At 31.1% G+C, this 24,459-nt stretch overlaps 1 protein-coding gene across 1 annotated transcript in view; it reads right to left on the bottom strand.

Moving 5' to 3' along the window:
* Window positions 1-24,459, bottom strand: part of LOC139491453 (epithelial cell-transforming sequence 2 oncogene-like) — a 78,576-nt gene that overhangs the window by 3,157 nt on the left and 50,960 nt on the right. The window contains exon 24 of the mRNA XM_071279155.1: window positions 17,517-17,689. Coding sequence (XP_071135256.1) covers window positions 17,517-17,689 — 173 coding nt within the window. The remainder of the gene's footprint in view (window positions 1-17,516; window positions 17,690-24,459) is intronic.

Genomic DNA, 24,459 nt, shown 5'->3' with positions numbered 1-24,459 from the left:
CCTATTTATTGACACAACCCATACTGACCACTGGTCAGATGATAACAAATATTATCTTGTCTATTTGGTCAAGGACAATTTTAATTCGTCTAAATGGCCCGTCTCAAAGTAGTGAAAATAGAGGCCCATGGGAATAGAGCTTGCAACAATGACACATTTATAAATAATTGGTTCTAAATGACATGTGTTCATATATGCCTTACATAGGTATCTGGGGTCCAAATTGCATCATTAGTTTGCTATATGTGAAACAATAAAGAAGATTGATTGGTTCAAATGTCAAGTTGATATTTTTGTAAAAAAACAACATTGTTTCAGCCCTAAGATTTCTTGATGGTCTTATAAAGTGTGTGATTCAATGATTGTGATCTACCTAGTAACACTACTGACCTAAGCTTTTGAGTTCTTTCAATTATCAAAAAAAAAAATAATCTTGAACTAATTTCTTATATTTTATGTCTTGGCTTTTTTGTTTATGGATTTCTGTGTGTGTTACATTTTAATGTTGTGTCGTTGTTCTCCTCTTATATTTAATGCGTTTCCCTCAGTTTTAGTTTGTTACCCCGATTTTGTTTTTTGTCCCTAGATTTACGAGTTTTGAACAGTGGTATACTACTGTTGCCTTTATTTTAGTGAAACCATGTTTAAAACATTTTTTTTTTATGTATGTATACTTGTATTTTACAGCAGCAATTATTTATATTCATGTACCAGTATTCATATATTCTAAAGTGAACCAGGGATTTGAAGATGTATCAAAAACACCTGTCCCTTAACTTCCAAAGGTTACCTGAACTATTTGGTATTTTATTTAAATTTGGCTCTCAAAAACATTAAACCAAATATAAACTTTATAAACTTTTTGAGACAATCCACATACCAAGAGACATCTGTATAGCACCAGATGGACTATTGATAAGGTACACAATTTGTATTGAACATTTCAAAGACTTTTGTTAACAGATGGTGCTGCCACCTGTCACAGTATATGTATTAAGAAGCTTAGATTTCAGAGTGTTTACTAATATAATATAAGCATAATCTTAAATAACAGATATAAGAAGATCTGGTATGAGTGCCAATGAGACAACTCTCCATCCAAATAACATTTTATAAAAGTAAACCATTACAAGTCAATGTACGGCCTTCAACACAGAGCCTTGAAATGATTGTTGATGAGACAACTATCAACTAGAGAGTGTCAGAACAACAACAGGTCCCAGTATTTCAACAATGAACAACACTTGCTATAACAGGACTTCAAAATACTAAACAATTTTTAAAAAAGAAAAAAAAAACTTTTGTACAATTTTTATTTAAAAAATAAATGAACAGCAAATAAATTTAAGTCTCTAACCGTGAAATACTTGGATAAATGACTTATATTATTTTTTTAAAATTGTTAAAAAAATATTCATGACACCTTTAAAAGAATAATTTTAAGATGATTTGCAATACTTATATTTTCTTTTCTTATTTGATTCATGCACTGATAAAATATAATTCATCTGAAATCAACCATTGCTTTGTATTCACTTTTCAATCATAAATGAATAATAAATGTCATTTATATAACAAATAATTCTCTATTGATCATCAGGTCTTTGTTATATTAAACAGATTTCTAAATATTAGTACAGTTCACACCATTTCTGTACAAGTGCAATAAGTTAAAATCCAATTATTGCCTAGAAGGCCTAAACTTATTCATGTTCAGAATATTTTATCCTAAACTAGAAAATGATCAGCTGGAAAATATCTACTTTGATCTAAAAATTCATTGCTTCTATGACCTAAATATATAGGCAATTTCTAGGACAAATCAATAGGTTGTATATATAGGGAATCTGTAATAATGCCAGCATTAATAATGAGGACCTAGAGGAAAATCTATACATTCTCTGATGACCACTGGTCAGGACTGGATGTTAGTGTAGAAAGATAATTCACCTGCAGCATTCATTGACTTGGGCTGTGTTCTTTTACATTAATTTACCTTTCAATAGTAACTAATAAGGAAGTAGGGTTTGAGATAAACTCTATCATATAAGATTATTTGAAGGAAGAATGCATAATTTGCATATAAACTTTTTATTCTTGTTGTCATGCTGCTACTGTTATGTCCCATCCCCATCGTATAAAGTTTTACCCTTTTTGTAGAAAACTTTTGAGAAAAGCCAGACGCTATTAACAGAAACCAGGTGAAAAGTCCAGCATTTCAAAAGCATACATGGACAACTTTTCATATCTGGCATGAAGATGACTCAGTATACTGACCACTCATTCACAGGCTGCTAAATGAAAACATATCAACGAGACACATAAAGCTGAGATTCTTGTTCTTTCTTTTTGGTTTATATTATCACTAGTGTAAACAAGCTTAATGACTGAAACATGACTAGGGAGAATAAAAATGCAAAAGATGACATGACAATTAATCATCACAGCTTTTTCATTAATTCTTCTCTCTATGAGCAAGCCATAATTCAATTTCTATATACAAGATTCTTTGAAAGTCTACCAATCATTCACAAAATATATCATTTATTAGAGTTGACATTTTATATCATCATAGTTCTTCATGAGGACACCCCTATAATATTTGTAACACTCTTCTAAAAGTTTATTTACATAAGCAACCTGTTTTCCAATGTTTTCATTCTTAGAAAGCGTGTTTATAAAAACTGATGGAGATGCAACAAGCATGCATTGAGCATGATCAGGATATGCACTTTCTGTGCCATCCTATTAACCAAATTTTCTATAGAAGCAAAATATTCAGGGCTAAAAGGAAACTCTGCACAAACTCAAAATTGGCACATCTGACTACACAATGTCAACTTCCTTTGTCACAGACTTATCAATCCCTTGCCAAACTGTTATAAAAACAAACACCCTCTTTGTCACCATCAATTATATCAATAAAGCCAATATATCAAAACTACTGTAAATTCAAAATTATTGCGAAATATGCAACACGTTTATAAAAGCAAAAATTAAAACTTACATTTTGAAATTTGTTAAATAAACTAAAATATTGCAAAAAATTAAAATTGCATTTTAGTCTAAAATGACTAAATTGCAATAATAAATGCATGCAATAATTTCTAAAATAACAGTAATAACTCTTTCTTTTCCACCCTCGATTATATCATTATAACCTCTTTGCCACCCTCTAATATATCATTATAACCATTTACTTTCAATAAAGGGGATATTCACCTCCATCCAAGCAATTAATAACAAGAGAAGAATCTATTATGAGCATACATTATTGAATATGTCATGGTGACCTCTCTCATTTCTCATGCAAATAGCATGCAAACAAAACATGACAGTATCATAAGACTGTGGGTCACTGGGACAAATATGATAGGTACTTACGACTAGACTTGTAAAATGTCAACAAATATTTAATATCATTAATAATTTTTGTGTTAATATTGTACTCTTAAGTATTTATTATTGAAAAACATTTATTTTAATTTTAAAGGTGACAGAGACCAAGAGAAACACTAGAGAACTTCGATTAATTTTATTATTGGGTTGTCTATTCTTTGATGTGAACATCTTACATTTGAAATAAAAGGAGACATGCAGTATGAATCAATAAGACAGCAATCTAACAGCAAAAACAAAACTTTATGGCTCAATTCTTTCTGTAAAAGACATTATAAATAAAGTATAAATTTGAAAAATAATATTTAGAATGCAATCATCTTGAGCAATATTACCTTAAAGCTTGTAGTACTTTTCCTCCTTTCATTTACTTATTAAAAGACAAATAATTTCTGTCTTCAATTCAAATTGAACAAAAGACTTAAAATAAAAGCAAAAAATAGGGATTTTATTATAAATTACAAGTATCAAAGTGCCATAACTCTTCACTCACAGAACGACAAAAAGAAAATGATCAATATTGAATGTTGACTTAAAAAAAAAAAGCTATGTTCAAACAATTCCAAAATTATTGCATGGATAAACTTTAGATGCTTTTTCCCAATCAATCAAGGACCATAACTCCTGCACAACAGATGTAAAATTTTGTCATCCGTAAACAACATATCAATAAATTGAAAAGGAAATTTGATTGAAAGGTTCGCAAGTTTTTGCACAGAAAGAAGTAGAGCTGACAACTTGACCATCACAAATACATAGCAGGATTTCTTTTTGAAAACTGGGTTAGAAATCTGATATATTTTAATGTATTCTTATGAACAATACATATATAAAAATCAAAAATACAAAATTTGCCACTTTTCAATTTCACACACAGTGTGACATTTTATTATAAACGCTACCCATCATAATCATAAAATATCAGAATAAATTTAGTACTTCTTCTATCTATGTCTCCAATGTCTAAATAAAATGAATAGATAGTGATGTTTTTTTCTTCTTTGTCTCCAAAACTAAGTTAATATAAAATATGACAAGTGTCACATTAACTTTGACAATCAGTAATGATGTTAAGTTTCAGTTACAAACAAACCAGCTGTTTTTTTTTCCTTTGTTTGGTCAGCCCTGTTAATGAATGATGTATAACAAGTTATTGTCTATTGACCTTGTTTTCTGTGCAAAAAATTAAGGCTACCTTATTATATCTGGTTCTGTTTATATATGGTATTTTATTCAGTTATTTTAAGGTGGTACCTAACACTTTCACTAAAATTAATTTGGCTTGTTTAATTTTGATAAAATTTTGACAAAGTATTTACTTTGACCCTTTAACAAAAATATAAAAATTTCAAAAATTTTTAACCAACCATTTTATCAGAACAAGAGTGCACATACAGAAATGTCTAGCCTTCTTTACTAATCATTGATATTATGTTGATACTCCTAAATCTAAAGCTTTATTACGACTGTCACATAGACTTAACATGAACCATGAAAATGAGGTCAAGGTCAGTTGAACCATATGCCAGGCAGACATGTACAGCTAACAATGCTTCCATACAACAAATATAGTTGACCTATTGCTTATAGTTTAAGAAAATAGACAAACACACAAAAACTTAACACTGAGCAATGAACCTTGAAAACCAGGACAAGGTCAAATAAAACATGAGCGACTGACATATAGATCATAAAATATTTCCATACACAAAATATAGTTGACCTATGACATATAGTATTAGATAAAAAGGCCAAAACTCAAAAACTGAACTTTGACCACTGAACCATGAAAATGAGGTCAAGGTCAGATGACATCTGCCCGCTAGACATGTACACCTTACAATCATTCCATACAACAAATATAGTAAACCTATTGCATAAAGTATGAGAAAAACAGACCAAAACACAAAAACTTAACTATAACCACTGAACCATGAAAATGAGGTCAAGGTCAGATGACACCAGCCCGCTAGAAATGTACACCTTACAATCATTCCATACAACAAATATAGTAGACCTATTGCATAAAGTATGAGAAAAACAGACCAAAACACAAAAACTTAACTATAACTACTGAACCATGAAAATGAGGTCAAGGTCAGATGACACCTGCCAGTTGGACATGTACACCTTACAGTCCTTCCATACACCGAATATACTAGACCTATTGCTTATAGTATCCGAGATATGGACTTGACCACCAAAACTTAACCTTGTTCACTGATCAATGAAATGAGGTTGAGGACAATTGAAAACTGTCTGACGGGCATGAGGACCTTGCAAAGTACGCACATACTAAATATAGTTATCCTATTACTTACAGTAAGAGAGAATTTAACATTGCAAAAAATCTGAACTTTTTTTTCAAGTGGTCACTGAACCATGAAAATGAGGTCAGGGACAATGGACATGTGACTGACAGAAACTTCGTAACATGAGGCATCTATATACAAAATATGAAGCATCCAGGTCTTCCACCTTCTAAAATATATAGCTTTTAAGAAGTGAGCTAACACCGCCACCAGATCACTATTCCTATGTCGAGCTTTCTGCAACAAAAGTTGCAGGCTCGACAAAAATTACACTGGTTATATAGCAGTTTGACAAACACTTATTTTGATCATTGAGAAGCTTTATATTGCCTTCACAACGCAACGTATTTAAAATGTTTAGCTGATATTACAGAGTTATCTCCCTTTAGTGTTAGGTACCACCTTAAAACATAAAAATAAGAAGATGTAACTGGTTTGATTACCAATGAGACAACTTTCTAGCACATACCAAATGACACAGAAAAATGGGTCACTGTACATTCTTCAACAATGAATAAAACCCATCATTGCCCATAGTTCGCTATAAAAAAAACCCAAATGACAAATGATACAAATTTTCCTTTTCGTTTGTTGAGGTGTATTTTACTGTTGTTGAATTAACCGATCAATACAACAGTTTCATATTCATATTCATCAAACTCACTTGATTATTTCAACTATTGTTAAAATTAGGAAACAAGTTTTGTTTTTCAGGATTAGCAATTTGAAGGAAGTAAGCTGAGTGTAATGCTGACATAAAGACCTTTCATCACAATTTCTTTGCTGTATTAGAGATACAAGATTTTCAACTCGACTCCCACAGTTTATGACAAAACCATTTTTTGGCATGATAAACTGTCACTTTCAAAAAAAGTGAAACAACACTATATTTTTTCCCCTTTAAAATAAATTGCAAATGTGTTGAACATGAATAGTAGGGGTAATTTAGGCCCGATTTAGACACAGTCATTTCTCTAGGGATACAAATGACAAACTATCACCATCAAAAGCTGCAGGCCCTGTTACCGATTTATTACTTTGAATATGATGTCCTATTTATTGTACATCACCTTAATATGGTCATGTGGTTTATATAATAAAGTCACTTTCTCATTTGTAAGCTTCAAAATATAATGTGATGATATGTCATAAAAAGATGCATAATTAATATTTTTTCTGCTTTTTTGTATGATGACTTGCTCCTTTTTTTATTACATATATATATACTTCAAAAGATAAATAAAGAGCTGCTGAACCAACGCCTCTTATGTTTTGTGCTGGTAGAGTTCCCTTAAGTGGATACCAGATGGTATGCAGGGTTGTCATATAAAAAAATCAAATACCGCTACATTGACAACAACACTTAAGTAAACTGCATCTTTTATTGTCGACATGTTTCGCCGATTAGATCGGCTTCATCAGGACAAAGTATACAAAATTAGAACCCCTGAAGTACAAAATAATGGTATCATGTATGTGATGTCATAATTGTCCATTGTTGACGTTGCAATGGGATACTCTATATCATTATGTAATGTTGAACAGAAAATGAATCAAACATAGTACAATGCAAATGAAGTTACTAAATTTAGAGTTAATCTATAATTTTTCGAATTGTCTTTAACTTTAAAATAGTTGTAAACTATTATAATGGTAAGTGTATAAATAAAATGTGTTTTTAAATAGAAATTAAATTTGTGTAACATGAATGTAAGTACAATGTCAGTGTACAGTTTTATAAAGTTTCTTCCTAATTTGGACAACACTTATAGGGCACACCCCTACCACTTCGACTGGGTTCCCTTTGGCCAGAGGTACTACTTCCAATCGCGTCGGGAATGCTGTAAAGTGGTTTACTGTCGCAAAATTTCTTGGCAATGTTGGTTGAACTGGAAATGGTGGTGGGAAGGATTTATGTTCTTTGTATCTTACTTCTTTTAACTTTAATTTCCTGCAGGTTTTAAATAGTACTGGAAATCTATCTTGGCTGTTTTGTGTCATCTCCATTTACTTTTGAAAGATCCTTTTTAAGGTTTCACACTAAAATAATTTTACATTTAATTTTCTGATGGCACAGAATGATGGTACATATAAATCTTGATATATTGGCCGTCCTGTTGTAGGAATGTAGTCCTCTGTTTGTTCTTCATATAAGTTTCCTTTTGTTTGGTGGTTTCTTGGCAGTAATTGTTGGTATCAGTTGTTTGTTGGCTTCTTGGAATTCTTCGTTCTTGCTCGGTATAGAGATGGCCGTGGGGTCGGCGCTGTGTGGTATAGGCGGATCCGAGGATGCAGGGGTTCAGATGGAATATCAAAAGATAAATAAAGAGCTGCTGAACCAACGCCTCTTATGTTTTGTGCTGGTAGAATTCCCTTAAGTGGATACCAGATGGTATGCAGGGTTGTCATATAAAAAAATCAAATACCGCTACATTGACAACAACACTTAAGTAAACTGCATCTTTTATTGTCGACATGTTTCGCCGATTTACTTCAAAAGAGTAATTTTTATGATATACATAAAATAATACTGATAAAAGGAATGTTTTTTTAAAAATTGGTTGAAAGTTAAAATAAACAAGAATGTGTCCTCAGTACACGAATGCCCCACTCGCACTATCATTTTATATGTTCAGTGGACCGTGAAATGCAGGTAAAATCTCTAATTTGGCATTAAAATTAGAAAGATCATATCATAGGGAACATGTGTACCAAGTTTGAAGTCAATTGGACTTCAACTTCATCAAAAACTACCTTGACCAAAAACTTTAACCTGAAGCGGGACAGACGGACGAACGAACGAACGGACGCACAGACCAGAAAACATAATGCCCCTCTACAATCGTAGGTGGAATGCCCCTCTACTATCGTAGGTGGGGCATAAAAATATAATATCAGTTTTATTTCTACATTAATTAAATAAGAATATCATGTGGTGTCTACACAATAAAGAGTAGAATTTTGTTTTATATTTAAGGTAAATCATGAAACCAGCTTATTTTTGTTTCAACCTGTAATTATTAAATTTTTTTAGCTCTTCATCATCATCAGTAGAGGACAGGGCATTACAATTTACCCTTGTCCGACGTATGACTGTAAAATGGTTTTCATTTTTTCTGATTTTAATTTGCCTGAACCAAATTCTATAAAACTTATACACAGTGCTTTATATATAACAACAAAATACATATCAAGTTTGATTTGCGATGTGTCAATTTTACCACTGTAGAGTTATGCCCCTTTATTACTTCATTATGCAAGCAGGGGCATTTATCTGTGTTCCATGGACACATTCTCCATTTTATTCTTAAGAGGATTCAAATCAATCACAAAATGTGTTGTTTGTATTTACTTTTGAGGAGAAATTGGGTCAAAACATAAGTCTCTATGCATTATAATGTTGGATAAAACTTGAGAATTCCTAAATATCTAAAATTACTTAATCTTGACGTAAATTTTTATATGTCCTGAAAATCCAAATTTTTTACTATTCACTATCCACAAAGTAGATATGACCTGTTAATATGTTCTCTGTACATAGATGTCCAACCTCAATTCTTGTGGTGTCCCAAAAGTGAATGATTAGTTTGATGACATAAACTATTAGATATTATTCATTGACGTGATGATACACATCCTATTGTCAGATAAACACCTATCATTAAATTTATAGTAAAATCAGGAGATGACTCTTATTAAACATCCTTAGAGGAGGGGGTGGGTGATTTGAGGTAATCTGAACCTTGATGTATTTGTGACAGCCTTATTCTGATAGTGGGCAAACTTGAGTCCATTTTCATCTATTATCATTAATGTCTTTTTTTTAAAAGGCATTTAAAAGTCTTGAGTTTGACAAAACTTACATGGACAAAGTGTGATTCCTATAAACCTCTCCCCCTATTAAAATTTCCAAGGGAGGTTATCAAAGACTTCAGCCCCTTTTCAAAAAAGGTGAAACTATATGTTCAAGTCATAAGCCTAAGATCATTTTGAAGTTTGACATTACTTGGGTCATGATTAATGAAAATCCAACATTGAGTTTCAAATATATCTTGACAGATTTTTTCTTCTTCATAATTATTATCTCCAATTTATTAACAAGACTTGATAGACAACTTATGACTGCTGGCCTTAAAGGCTGACAGTCTTAACATTGACTTCAGGACTTTCCAACATTGTTTCCTGAAGAAACAAAGATAAAGTCTAAATAGAAAGGCCAGTTTTGTGTAAAATAATTGGAAGCATGTAATATCACACATCAATTTCCAATCTCCATTGCTTTCATAAACAATCGGAGATAAATCATTTGTTAGAAACAACAATCCACCTTACAACTGCTGTTATTTCTGGAAATCCCATGCCATCTAAAATATCATGCAATCTATTTAATGAAAGTTTCTTGGCAAAGATGGAAATAGATTACACTAATTATCAATTTCTTTGATCAGTGAAGAATTTCACATTTGATGGAAGGATTGACATGAACATTGGCAAAAAATAAAATATTGCTGGCACTGATGAAAATGGTGTCAGTTATATAACTAATGGAATAATTTATATAAAGGTGGGTTAAATTCAGGAGAATGAACCACATATAAGTTACTTTTGTGCTGAATTTCCAAATGCTTTTTGAATAATAAAGCTTATGTCAATTTTCATAAAAATTTGGCATTGACTCAAAGAAATCTTTTGTGCATGCTTTTCATCTATCTATAATCATGAAAATGCAGAAAGCTTTATTCCTCTCTTAAAGGAAATACAATGAATTTATTATAACTTAGAGGGGCCCTGGTAGCCAAGTGGTCTAAGCTAAGTCTAACTACTGTATAACTAGCCACTGTCAACACAGAGTTTGTTAGCTCAAATCCAGCATTCTGCAGGCGAGCTCGACTCATATCTTAGTTAACTAGGATTGTCAGTATTTTCTACCAAAGATTGAACCTCTGGGCTGTCCAGCTTCCTCTACCAATAAAACTTGTCACCACAAAATTGAATCATAGTGCTAAAAGTGGCATTAAACACCAAATCAATCAATAGTATGACTTTGTGAAGAATCATTTTTGGTAGATGAAACTTATTGTGTTGTTGTTTCATGAATATTACGATACATATCTTTGTTTATTCATACTTAATAGTAACTAACTGCAGATGAATGGCTAGGAAATGGTCAACAACAAGTAATTTTAAAGGACCTTCCAGCAGTTCAGAATTAAGCCAAATACAGAAGATCTACCTCCAGCTGAGAGATTTAAAGTTTTTATCTTGTGATTCAATAGGTGCAACAATGTGCATAGGTATAATTATAAGACAAAGGTTACTATTAGTTTAGTATAACATCGATATAAATATGATACCTTTCAACTGGAAAGCAAGAATGACTTATAAACTTTTCAATAAATGCAAATGTATTTACTGTCAGCTGGACTAATATAGCCAAAAGGTGAACTTAACCAATTTTTGTCAGAATACGCTATACGTTTATCTACATGATTTTTTACTGTTATTTTGGATATAACGTAATTTCAAGGGACCCTTGCAAGGGATCTTATCACTAAATTTCTCTTTTTTTATATATATTAATATTTCATTACATTATCTCATATTTCAAGATAAAAATACAAAAAAATCACATATCAGTTATTTTAATATCCACTGAGTGCATTTAAATGTAACTTTTACATTGTTAATAAATACGGGCAACCCCAATGAACTTAGTTAACAAATAAACAAAAAGGTCAAGGCCAGTAGGTGTAGCTATACATCAATATCTAAAATACATTTGCGTGGTACTTATTAATATCAGTTACCTTGTGTTCATATATTTGTGTTCAAAAATGATTTTGTATACCTTTATCAAGTAAAAATTCTTCAGATAACATAATCTTCTGGAAATGATATGGGTATATATAATATTTGGATATATAAAGAAGTTTGGACCAAAAGGTATATAGAATGACGTCAAAGATAAAAACTCACCAAGAACTTTGAACAGTACAAATGGCTTAAAGTATTTCATAAATTATAAAATGTTGGACATTTATAAATTGTCCAGACCATGTTAAGATCTCTAATCGGATATTTGATAAGAACCAATTGTGCTAAGTCACTGGTCAGAAATTCCTATAAGTAACTTGAATACTGGACAAAAGCCATGTCCAGAAAATAATGAGACCTAATTTAGCTACAAAGAAGTCCATTTGAAATTTATGTGACAAGTTTGATAAAGCACCCACGATACTTAATCTTACATCAAGTACTTTCTACAAAAAGTACTCTTAAAATCAAATTATTTACATGTCACCGAATATTTTTAAAATGTTTAACATAAATAAGCTTTCAATATATAAACTGGTTCACTAACAATGAAATCTATTTTGAGAAGAAGATTCATATCTTAAAATCATTATTTTATTTAAATGAAAAGAAACAAGAAACAAGTCTCTCACTTTTTCATTGGATTGCAATCTCTTTAACATCCCCCCTTTTTGTTTCTTTCTCTTACATTTATATGCAAAAGATCAGGAAAGTCTATAACATGTTAGGACAATGATGATTTTTTTTTCAGAGAAAATTTACAATGTGTGTTTGAAATTTCAGAAAGAGTGGCGCTAGAAATGGTAAGAATTTTAAAATGGTCAGAGGGTCGTATAAATATATGCCATTGTATACTAGAACAATTATCACATCTAAAAGCGCAAAATAATCTGTTCAAAATATATTAACTTAATACTGTCAAGTATGTTGAACTCTTTTCGAATTGACATGTTTCAAAAAGAACATCCTTATACCTCCCATCAGGTAACGGGAAGTCCTATATCAACTTGTACTAATTTGTTTACTAATATCCAAACTTTTGACCTTAGGGCAGGTTTAATCGGTACTTTGATAGTGGACTCTTCAATAACAAAAACAAATTACGCCTGTTTTAATATCATGGGACTTGACCGAATTCCTTAAAAATTTGGCTACTGACATGCAAGAATGAACTATAAAAAATAAGGAAATTTTTACATTTCAAATCATTGAATGAAACTTGTGCATATAAAAATTCAGCTAATGATATGCAGAAATGGATTCCTATCACTAGTGAGAAATCTAACAAATAAAATCAGTGAATGAATATAGTACAACTTAAATTTCGACTTCTTAGTAAAACTAGCAGGTATGCAAGAATAAATTCCTGTCAACAATGAGGAAATTTTTTATTGACAAAATCGGTGAATGAAACTTAACTTGAGCATCTATTTATAGCAGGAACAATAAACAACAGTACTTCTAACGTGTCTATATTTAGTCCTATATTATTGACAGCGCACACTTCATAAAGTAGATTTAATGGCTTTAATTTTTCCCTTCAATACCTTTTCTATTCTAGAACATAAACCAGGACATTGTGATCTCAATAATCTCTACTATTACTAATGGACAAAATATTGATTTGACCTTCACACAATATTGGAAATGAAAATTATATATCTTTTTAACATTAGTAGCAATTTGCCTTCTGTTATTTTAAGTACAATCATGGCATGGACTATCTCCTAGCGAGTTTAACTATTTGTCACATTTATATATAAAAAAAAAATTTCCAATATAATTTGAAAAAAAGTGGAGAAGACATGTATGAGTCTAACCAATCAATGCACCATTGTGTAAATAATCATTGCTGGTCTATCTTGACAGATTTTCAGTTTCTGAAAGGCCTTTAACAAATGGACTGAAACCCTAGCTACCATTGAATACAGAAAATTTTTAAATTCATGAATTATAAATGTTTTTGAAATAATATACACTAAAGCATATAAAACTGTTTTTGAAATAATATACACTAAAGCATATAAAACTGTTTTTGAAATAATATACACTAAAGCATATAAAACTTGTGAATGATACATATAAACTGTTGCATGACACAGAAATATTTCTGGACTTGATGTAACTTATAGAACAACACAATTTCTAAAATTAAAATGGCAGTACTATTTAAAACATGTAGACTCTCCAAAACATTTAGTCATTGAACCATGAAGAAAGGTGCAGGGCCATATAACCTCAGTGGAAATGAGAAATGCAAAAATTAAAACAACTTCGTACTAAATACCTTCATCATTTTCATTGACTTATCATAAGATTCCATTTAACCTCATATTTTAATTGGGCTTTGCTCATTGATGAAGGCCCTACAGTGAGCTAATAGATGTTAATTTCTGTGTCATTTGGTCTCTTGTGAAGAGTTGTTTTATTGGCAATCAAACCACATCTTCTTTTTTATATTTAAAGTCAGCTATTTTATATGTCCCAGCTATTAAATGTTCATACAAAGATATATTTCTTTGAAATCAAACTTAACTATCAAAGATATTAACTGATTAAAACTGTAAATGACCTTGACCATAAAACAGAGTTATTTATATTAAATAGTTTTTAATTTTCTCCTTCATTTCCTGCAGATGTTACAATGTACATATTAAGTAAGTTCAAAAGTTCAGTGGAAGCAATTAACCTTGAAAAAGGAAATATTATTTCTGTTTTTGGTATGATTTCCTGCTTTTAACAACTACCTCCTTTAGCTAACAGGTGAGGTGAAACCAACATGTTTGACAACTTTTAAAGACAAGACTAACTAGTACACATTTTTGATTAGGGGCCAGCTGAAGACCACCTCTGGGTGCGGGATTTTCGTGCTGTGTTGAAGACCTATTGGTGGCCTTCAGCTGTTTTCTGCTTTTTGTTCGGGTTGTTGTCTCTTTGACATATTCCCCATTACCATTCTTAATTTTAACTGGAATTATGATTCAAGAATAATATCTTCCCTTGTTGGTACATGTACAGATTTATTTAAACATTTTAAATATATTTCTATTTAATTGATAAATTATATTTAGTAGATATATTTTAATTTTGTCACTATAAACATTTCAAATTTTTGATGTTATCAAATAATTTATGTATTGCTATTTTCAGTAATCCTCAATCATATTTATGGTTTAAACACAACCTCTTTGTAGCAAGTTATAGTTAACAAGTTATATCTAAGATACAGAGAACATTAAAATTGAGGTTTATCTTAAAATGTCAGCAGAGTTTCTTCATCATTCATGGAAGGTTTTTCTAATTTGTTATATTGTTGTTGAAGAAAATTATAATATAATTGACCAGAAAGCAAATATTTGGTCAACCAAGGAGGTTATATTAGAAGGAGAGAGGACGAAAGACGATAATTACACATAAAATGTTACCGACTTTTCTGTAAGTGGGTGTTAATTACTTGAGATCGACTCTGTCACAGAGGGAGATTTTGTCCTAATTACATACCCGAGTAAGAACGGAAACACCCGAGGTGTCATAAACTGACCGGAAATATAATTATTGATATATTAATACGATTTTTTTGTGATATTTTTATTAAGTAATTAAAAATTAAAGTTTTATGCTAAAAGTTAACTTCTAACCAATAGAAATGAAACGAATATCTGTCTTATTGCCGTCAATGTTAAAACCAACAGAAAGCACCTTTACGTTGTACCCGATAAATTTCTCTATGTTTCAATTGCAAATATTCTTTCCGGTCGTTACCGGTCACCGTAACTAAAGTACTTTGCATATTCGTATATTTTCTATGATTATTACCTGCCAATTCTCATCAACAGGAATTGACAGGTGAAGCGAAAATCTTTGTTAAAAGCAATGTAGTGTTGAATAAAAATCGCACACCAACTTTCCTTTAAACCCTCATAACTTTGTCATTTCTTCATCTTTTTTCACGGTAGACAGACGATTGATTTTGAAATTGCGCGTCCAATCTTTTTCCATATCAAAAACACCTATATACTGCATTGTTACCAAAAATACTCCTGAACTTTAATGACCCACTCACTGATAACAACCACGTGACATATGAGATTTATCTATTAGCCCGAACTGCTCGCGGTAACAGCCCGGTACATCAGAGGGCCATGTCAAGTGGGTGATAAACATGTCGGTTTCTTTATATTTTTATCATTTTTCTCTGATCGAACTGCTATCCTGGGGATGTTAATTTTGTTTCAAGCAGAGTGTTCACTCTCCTTCTAATATAACCTCCTTGGGTCAACATATGGAGTTTGAAAATTTCAACAATGGTGGTCATACATGTATAAAAATAAGCAACATTATTAGTAACTGTCATTTGAATAAGATAATGTCAACAATTTTCATGGCATCAATTCACAATTGATACTATGAAATCTTATGTGCAAGCGGCAGACCACTATGCCAAATTTAAAATGTAAAAAAGATAAGACCTTGTTTTCTGTCTAACAGTTTCATAAGAAATTTAGAACAGTGATAACAAAATTATATTTAAAGCTCTGACAGCATCAATTGATGATTTGATGGTAGCATTAATACCTGCTTACTGGTTCCCTAATGCAATTTGCCAGAGAGCTTTAAATACAATACAGTTATCTCCTAAATAGTGATAAATTACACACAAAACAATTGCTTTATCATGATTAAAGATTCATCAGAAAAATAAATAGCCAAGTATAAACATGTATCCTCCATCCTAGATGAAATAAAATGACACTCTTAATCAGTCAATGAGTGAGGTATTCTATATCAACTTTCAACTTGATAACCCACATATAGAGATAGGATAACCCTCACACTTCTTTGTTTACATACATGTCCAAATATGATAAATTATTGTGAAATAAATATTCAAGGTAACAAAAGTGCATTTCGTATGAATAAAAGGAGAGGTGAGATACAAAAAAAATCTAACAAGATAGCCTTGGCCATCCTATCTACACAGAAATTTACAGGTCAATATATAGTCTTCAACAATGGAAATTTTTTATACAATATTTTTGTCAAGTTAAAAAAATCACCTGAGTATATGAATGATCATGAGTCATCAAATTTTATTTATCAGATTCAAGGTTTCATCAAATTTAATTTATCAGATTCAAGGTTGCATCTCAATATGTAATACAGATCTGCAATCAACACAAGTTGTTATAACATGAGCAACACGACGGGTGCCACATGTGGAGCAGGATCTGCTTACCCTTCTGGAGCACCTGAGATCACCCCCAGTTTTTGGTGGGGTTCGTGTTGCTTATTCTTTAGTTTTCTATGTTGTGTCATGTGTACTATTGTTTGTCTGTATGTCTTCTTCAATTTTAGCCATATCATTGTCAGTTTATTTTCGATTTATGAGTTTGACTGTCCCTCTGGTATTTTTCGCCCCTCTTTTAGTACACCACAATCCCCCTCCCTTCTTATCCAGTTGTCATATGACAAGAATAGTGTCTAACGCATTATCCAGACATGCAATCATAAAGGAAATTTAAGTACTTGGTTAACATTTAAATTTGTGGTTTACCACAAACCCATGAAAATTGGTACTATGAATTCATTAATATTCATGGGATACCAATTTTTGTTGATTTTGTGGGTTTAGGTGAACCACAAATTTTAATATTCAATGAAGAAGGAAATTTTTATAAGACTGCAGACATTGGAAAAACCAAATATCCATGAAAACACAATTTTTTTACTATTTTCCAAAATAATAGCACCCACCAAAAATAATCCACAGTATCCCACAAATAATATAAAAATCCATAGTATATAACAGAAATAAAAATAAATCAGGTTTTAGCCACCATTTTCTTATGTAGAAAATGTCTGTACCAAGTCAGGAATATGACATGTTTAATGTGTTTGACCTTTTGATTTTGCCATTTGATAAGGGACTTTTTGTTTTGAATTCTCATCTGAGTGCAGTATTTTAGTGATTTTACTTTTTAAAGCACTTACATTTACTATCTGGAATCTCAGATATCTTTATCCTATTGAGAGACAGACTGACTTCAAATCTGTATGTATGTTCAATGGCACGACTGAATGGGTAGTGGCGATCAGTTCTTCTTGTGATGACCAAGGCATCATTGAACAGGAACAGACCCAGCATCTCCTGGTGTTGGAAGGCTCTGAAAACAAACAAACAAAAAAATATAGTAAACAATTAACTAAAACTTAATTGGGCTCTGAACATACTTCAGTGAGAATGGAAAACATTTGGATTACACACACATACAATTAGAGGCATACATTTTCTATATTTATTTGCATTACTGGTCTTAAAAGTTTTTTTTTAACTATGTAAACATAAAAATTAACATATTTAGTGTTTGAAATAACAAAAATATGCTCTGAACAATTCAAGTAAAACCGAATAGCTGCAAGAAAAAAATAGTTGCCATCCATGATTAGGGGTGTTATGACCATTGGTGCCAAATCTGTATGAGTTTGGGTATATTTATAGATCACAGGTGATGGTACAAATTGCAAACATTTTCTGACATTTATTTAATACTGTCTGTGATAAAACATGAATTCTCAATGAAATTAGACAAAGCATAAACATTTCTTTTTCAGTTAATTTTACATTGAAGAAAAATCACAATTAAAACAGTTTTTTTCTCAGTTAACATCATATTTGGGCCTTGGTTTTAAATTTGAAAATTAATCTATCTGATATGAGGAATAGTGTATCATACTTGGTGCAGTGGTAGAACATGCAGACTCTATATATAATTTGTTGTTATTTATAAACATATGCCAGGAACAACTGTTTCAGTCAGTAAACACTTTGCCCCAAATTGACTAATGTCAATAATGACAATTTTCTACAGATAAGCCAAGCATACATCATTCCTCCATCTATTCCACTTATTTCTAATTAGCAGATCAATTCCCCCTTCATATCAGTACATCATCCCATCTATATATATAATCATCTCTCAAGATTTATGATCAACTGTGGCTAATTGTACTTTAAAATCTTATATGGGTTCTAAAGCATTAGGAGCCAATATTGTAATATAACCTCCTTGTTCTAAAGTATGGCTAACCTGTGTGCACCTCTAAGCAAGGAGGGAATATTACTGTAATAGTTAGTAATATAACCTCCTTGTTCAAGTATGGCCAACCTGTGTGTACTTCTTTAATTGAAAATTCATGATCAATCTCTTCTTCATTCTAATTATAGAACAGATTATCTTTTCAGTAAATTATGGACTAGACAACAAATACCACTTTGATTTGGAACCCTAGACAATAACATTCAGTATCAAAGGGATTTGTTGACCAGATGTGATTTAATTAACAAGTAAGATCATTTGACCAGGGCAATTATCTATCCTCTGATGATACAAATCTGAAAAGACTGACAATATTGTTAAAACTGTCCTTTCAGAAATAGATTCTGGCGAAATACAACACAAGCTTGAAATAAAAAAGTTTTTAAATTCACAGCACTATATACTTAAATCTCCTAGCAAACATCTTTAGGGATACTGGCTGTTGCTATATATCTAAATATTGATATCAATATATGCATAACAAAAAACAAGCTAAATTTTGTAGTTCTCGTTACATGTAAGAAGTTTGAAGGTCTATAGAGCAAAATGTTGGGAAAAGACTTGATTTACCTGTAAATATGAAAACTGAAATCTGACTTCATATGGATATAACTTGGGGTTATTCAATTCAAAATTCTTTTTTGATTTTAGTTTTATTTATTTTTGTGGTCAGACCAAATCAACCTTTTTTCCCCTCAACTATTTCAACTGCATCTGCCGGTTTGCTGTTAGTTTATGTAAATTCTACACATTAGGTTAAACTAATATGTACTTCCTACATGAAAGTTAGACTATACATCTTATTACATTTCTAATAACACACTGAAGCCAAATGTTATAGAAAGAAAGTCTGAAAGAATAATTTACATCTGTTCAAATTCAAAAAAATTGATCAAGATAAATCATAGTCAGCTTTTTAGAGGCATCAAAGCAATAAAATACCTACTTACACATGTTTCTATCATTCAAATAGATCTTTAAAAACAATATTTCGCATAGCTTGGAGCTCAGCCATCTCTATGAGAGCACATCATTACAATGATGGGAAAATTTTGTAAAATTTCTATTTCATGGTCGCTACTAAAAAATGGAATGGAGTAAGGGGAATATTACTCTAGAACAGCATAGGCCATATTTTCATTGTGCCAAAGCCTGAAATTTAGTTGATGATTGCTGTCTGCCATGATTGTTTCAAAACAAATCCAGTCTATTGTTTACATTACTGGTATTAATTGTTTCCCATTTAATCATCTTAGCCTTTTATATAAAGCTTACTTAACAGTAGGAGTTTTACTTTTTGTTTTAGAATGTGCAGACCTATAGTTGTTCATATCCTCATCTTTTGGTCTTTGATGGATAACTGTTTCATTGGCAATAAAACAAAACATCTCAATATTTTTATAATTGATATCAATAAAACACAATATCAATAATTTCATAGAAAGCATCTATTTAAATTTTGCTATAAAATTAATAAGTATGTCTTCATGCACAATTTTAGGTGAATTCCATTCCATTTTCTTATCATTGATGTGCTATACATTCCACTTTCTGTTCAGAGTTTTAGTATTAGCCTATAGATTATATAATATATCTCCTTATAACAGACAACATATCAAATTGTTTATAATTGCTTCCCAAGATTTGCCTTCTTGAGTGAATTAAGTTGTTCTTCTGGTTAATTTGAGTTAATGCAAAGATGCTCTTGGTACTGTAAGGGGATGATGACTTAAAGCTGTATTATTTGTCTGTCAAACACTACAGGTACACTGCAGGATGATTTTTAAAAGCAATAACCATTTGTCTGTCAAACTCACTATAAACTTATATTTATACATTCTGTAAAGTACTAGTCAACTTAACACCTCATACATTGCTAACTGTTTGTAAAATCGGTAATAAGTGCGTTTAGAAAAGCACTTACTAGTTCCACAGTAATTAAACTGGTTTTAAATTTAGTTTTGCACATTCCAACTTTAAAGCCAAAATGTTGCTCATGCAGGCCTGAAAATTACATAATTTAATACTGGTGGTTAATCATGAAGACTGCGTTGCAGGTCCTTCAGGACTGATCTTTTAAGTTTATTTATTTGGGAAGTTAAATATTACTTTTCTGTTCAATTGTACAGCAGCATTTTTATACTCATTGAAAACAAGAGCCTGCTTGGAGTAAAACACCTTAACAGAATTTTCATTTTAAACATTTGCTCAGTTGTGATTTTATCTTTGAAATTCTATTTTCAAAACAAAGTGTGATTTTGCAACAGAATAGTTAACCTAAAAAATGTTTTTAAATCAAATTGTGTAAATTTCTAAATTTAAAGTTGCAACCTTATAATTATATATCCCCATTTTCAATGCTGGCAAATTACAAAGAATAAGAGATCAGCTGTAACCTTTGATAAACTCAATTTTCCTTCTTTTTAAAAACATTAGAATGATAACCAACTGATATATTATCAATACTTTTCATTACAATTTCAGAAAGTGATGACTATAGAATGCCATCATCCCATTTCTCTAGATCTTATCTTACATTTTGATGATAAAAAGTATTGGAAAAATAATAAACTTCTACTTAAATTGATATCAAATTAATCATAACTGATAACTGTCTACAGTAAAACTGAAGAGGAATGTCTTTTTTTTGTTTTTCAATTTTGATGAGATTTTAAGATGGTACCAGCAGGGTTTGTAATCTGCTAAGAAAAAGTGTGCCACCTGTACAAGTATTTACAGTAGATGCAGTTTAAATAAAAATAACAATCAGGTGGGTATTACTATTGCATGTCCCCATGCTTTATAATAAATGGCAAGCAGTCTTTTGTTTCTTGGTCCTGCGTCCACAACTGTACAATGTGTACCATGTTAAAAGATTTTTTTGTATCTGTGGTTCTGCATTTGATGTAACTGTCATACAAGTGAGAGGTTTAGTGCTATAAAACCAGGTTCAATCCACCATTTTCTACAATTGAAATTGCCTGTACCAAGTCAGGAATATGAAAGTTGTTGTCCATTCGTTTGATGTGTTTTTTCATTTGATTTTGCCATTTGATTAGGGACTTTCCGTTCAGTTCAGTATTTTTGTTAATTTACTTTTTCTGAAAGAATACAAAAGCTTTAAGCTAGTGTGCCATGTGGACAAAATAATTGTGTGCATGGCCATTTACCAGTGTAGCTTAAAGGCAATTATTTCAGCGAGCTGGAACGAAACAATGTCAAGATGCATTTGTACTTCTACTGATATCTTATACAGATCATTTTGCCAAAGTCAATACCCTTCAGAGTAATAAATCTGACAGCCATTAAATTGTGCAAATTCTTAGAAAATTGCATTACATGCAATCAAAGAAAAAGATTTACGCACCATCAAAAATAATTGAAAGATCTGATTCTAATTGGATAAGCAGAAAAACAATAGACCAATAAAGAATTTCTAACCTTCTTCTATATGATGTGTAAAAGCAACACTTATTAAAGAACAAAGATATTGTCAAGATGTTTGACTTTTTAGTACTCATTTAAATGACCTTCAGTACTTCAAAGTAATAACATTTTATTTTTTCTATACATTATTCATTAAGGTATGACGTTTGTAATGAGAAAATATTCATCATTTTTAATTTTTATTCAAATCTGTAAACAGTTTTGAAAAATTATGCCTCAAACAATTGCTTAAATTGATACAAAGAAAGATACATAACTTTCCTTGTCAAATTGAACCCCTCTTGAAAATTAATTAGCTATAACCTCCTGGACCGAAAGTAAACCATGTCATGTATCTTGGTCATTAATGGGGCACACATCATCAAATTTCATTTGATAGAAGTTTAAAAGTATATATTCTGTAACTTTAGGCTATTATAAACTTCTAGCCTTGACACTGAATGCCCTTGAGTAGTTCAGGTGTGATCACTTTGCCATTTCATATTTTCACTTGGCAATGAAATACTTATCTTTCATACAGTGTTCTAATTGTGAAGTCTGTTTTAATGTTTTAATGTTTTCAAATGTTTAAAACACTCATCCCTTAAATTTGTCAAATTTTGAGAATGAGACCAAGTTTGATTTGGGAGTTACATGATTTTATATACTGCTGTACAAATAATAAGTTCAGATGAATACAATAACCTTAAATAATGTTTTTTATTACTAAAAAATCATTACAAGACTAAAAGTGCTACCTTTAAATAATGAAATAGGTCTCCATGTGCAAACTTATAGAGAAAATGGGAAAAAATTGTCAATAATTCTAATTCTAATAATTGCTTTTTTCTTCTTTTTGTAGAGGGGTTCATCTTCTCTGAACAACGTCTCCTAGAATAATGATCAAATGTATTTGAAAGGCATCCAGATATTCATTCTCTATCAATGTGGTACAAGTAACTCGAGCCAAATTTTAATCAATGTCCAAAAAAATCTGAAGACAGACACACATGCCCTGATAAAAGAAAGGCAGAACTAGATAAGGCAGTAACCTTACATGTAGGTATTTAAAGTAAAGTTCATGATTCAGCATCATTTATTTCAGGGACAGACAGTGCAACAACCTTTTAAACAATGCACTAAAGGTTACAATACTACCAACTAATTTAAAGAAAACACTCTCAATAATTATAGTTCACAAAAATGACAGAGTTCGTGATACAATGTAAAACTTTAGCCATCAACAAAAACGTTTGATAGCTTATCATTACTCTTAACAAATAGAAGGTCATTGATCACTTTAAGTTACCTATCACCAATATGTATTTAAAATTTATCATTCCTTAACCTTGAAGCATTTCTCAACTGAATTTTATAGTTTGTTCTAATATTGTACGGTTAAACCACTGTTCAAAGTTAGGGAAGGGAATTGGGTGTGTGTCCACAAACATGCTTATATAATTAATCTTGCTACATTCTGTAATGTTCCTTAATCCCAATTCAGGAGCCTGTCATTTAGTGGTTGTTGTAAAATTGTTTCTGTATACCATACATGTTTTTAGCTTTTTTGTTTTGTACATAAAAGAAGGCCTTTAGAGCTTTCTATACAGTATGGGATTTAGGGCTGTTCTGTAAAGTTAGTGTATGGTCTCTATTGGAAAGTTGTCTGATGCCAATCATACCACATCTTCTTATTTTGAAAGAAATTATATGATTCTTCATCAATACATATCCATTACAAATATCTACCAAACTGAGCAATTTTGACAATTTTGAAAAACAATAAAGTAAATTTATGCAATCTTTCAACTTTTAAATCTTGAAGGATAAAGAGATGTATATGATCAATAAGACAATAACCCAATTACACAAGACATACAATGTTAACAATGAAAATATACGAAAACCCTTCAGTAAAGACATATACACCTTATTGCTACAAATGTATTTGGAAATCTGTCTGGGTTGACCTGAGAATTTGCTCTGCTTGAACTGTTGATGTCATACAACAATCATTTTTCTGTTGCAGCATCAGATAATTTGTATTATGATGTCAAAATTTTAAGGAAACCTTTGTGATGTCTAGTAATGGCGGGCAAATAGCAATAAGGTCACTGTGTATTGCATATACATTTTGTCTTTCAAAACCATTTGAAATAGACAATTATATTTTGTGTAGTAGTTTATTTTTTGGGTCAATTAAGGTGCTTGAACCATCTTCATGTTTGCCTCATCCTCATTCTTTCAGGCAAGTGCAACAACCCAAAATAGACCATGATGTGAAATAATATTCCTCTTAAAATAATTCAAAGAAAACATACATGGTTATCTTATGGAATTAATATGTGTTGAATATCAATAGATAATAGGAATAGAAAAACAATCATGTAGCCATCAGCAACTCTAAAATG

This window comes from Mytilus edulis, chromosome 10 (assembly GCF_963676685.1).
Source record: "Mytilus edulis chromosome 10, xbMytEdul2.2, whole genome shotgun sequence".
Classification (NCBI taxonomy): Eukaryota; Metazoa; Mollusca; class Bivalvia; order Mytilida; family Mytilidae; genus Mytilus; species Mytilus edulis.
This window is presented reverse-complemented; position numbering and strand designations above follow the sequence as displayed.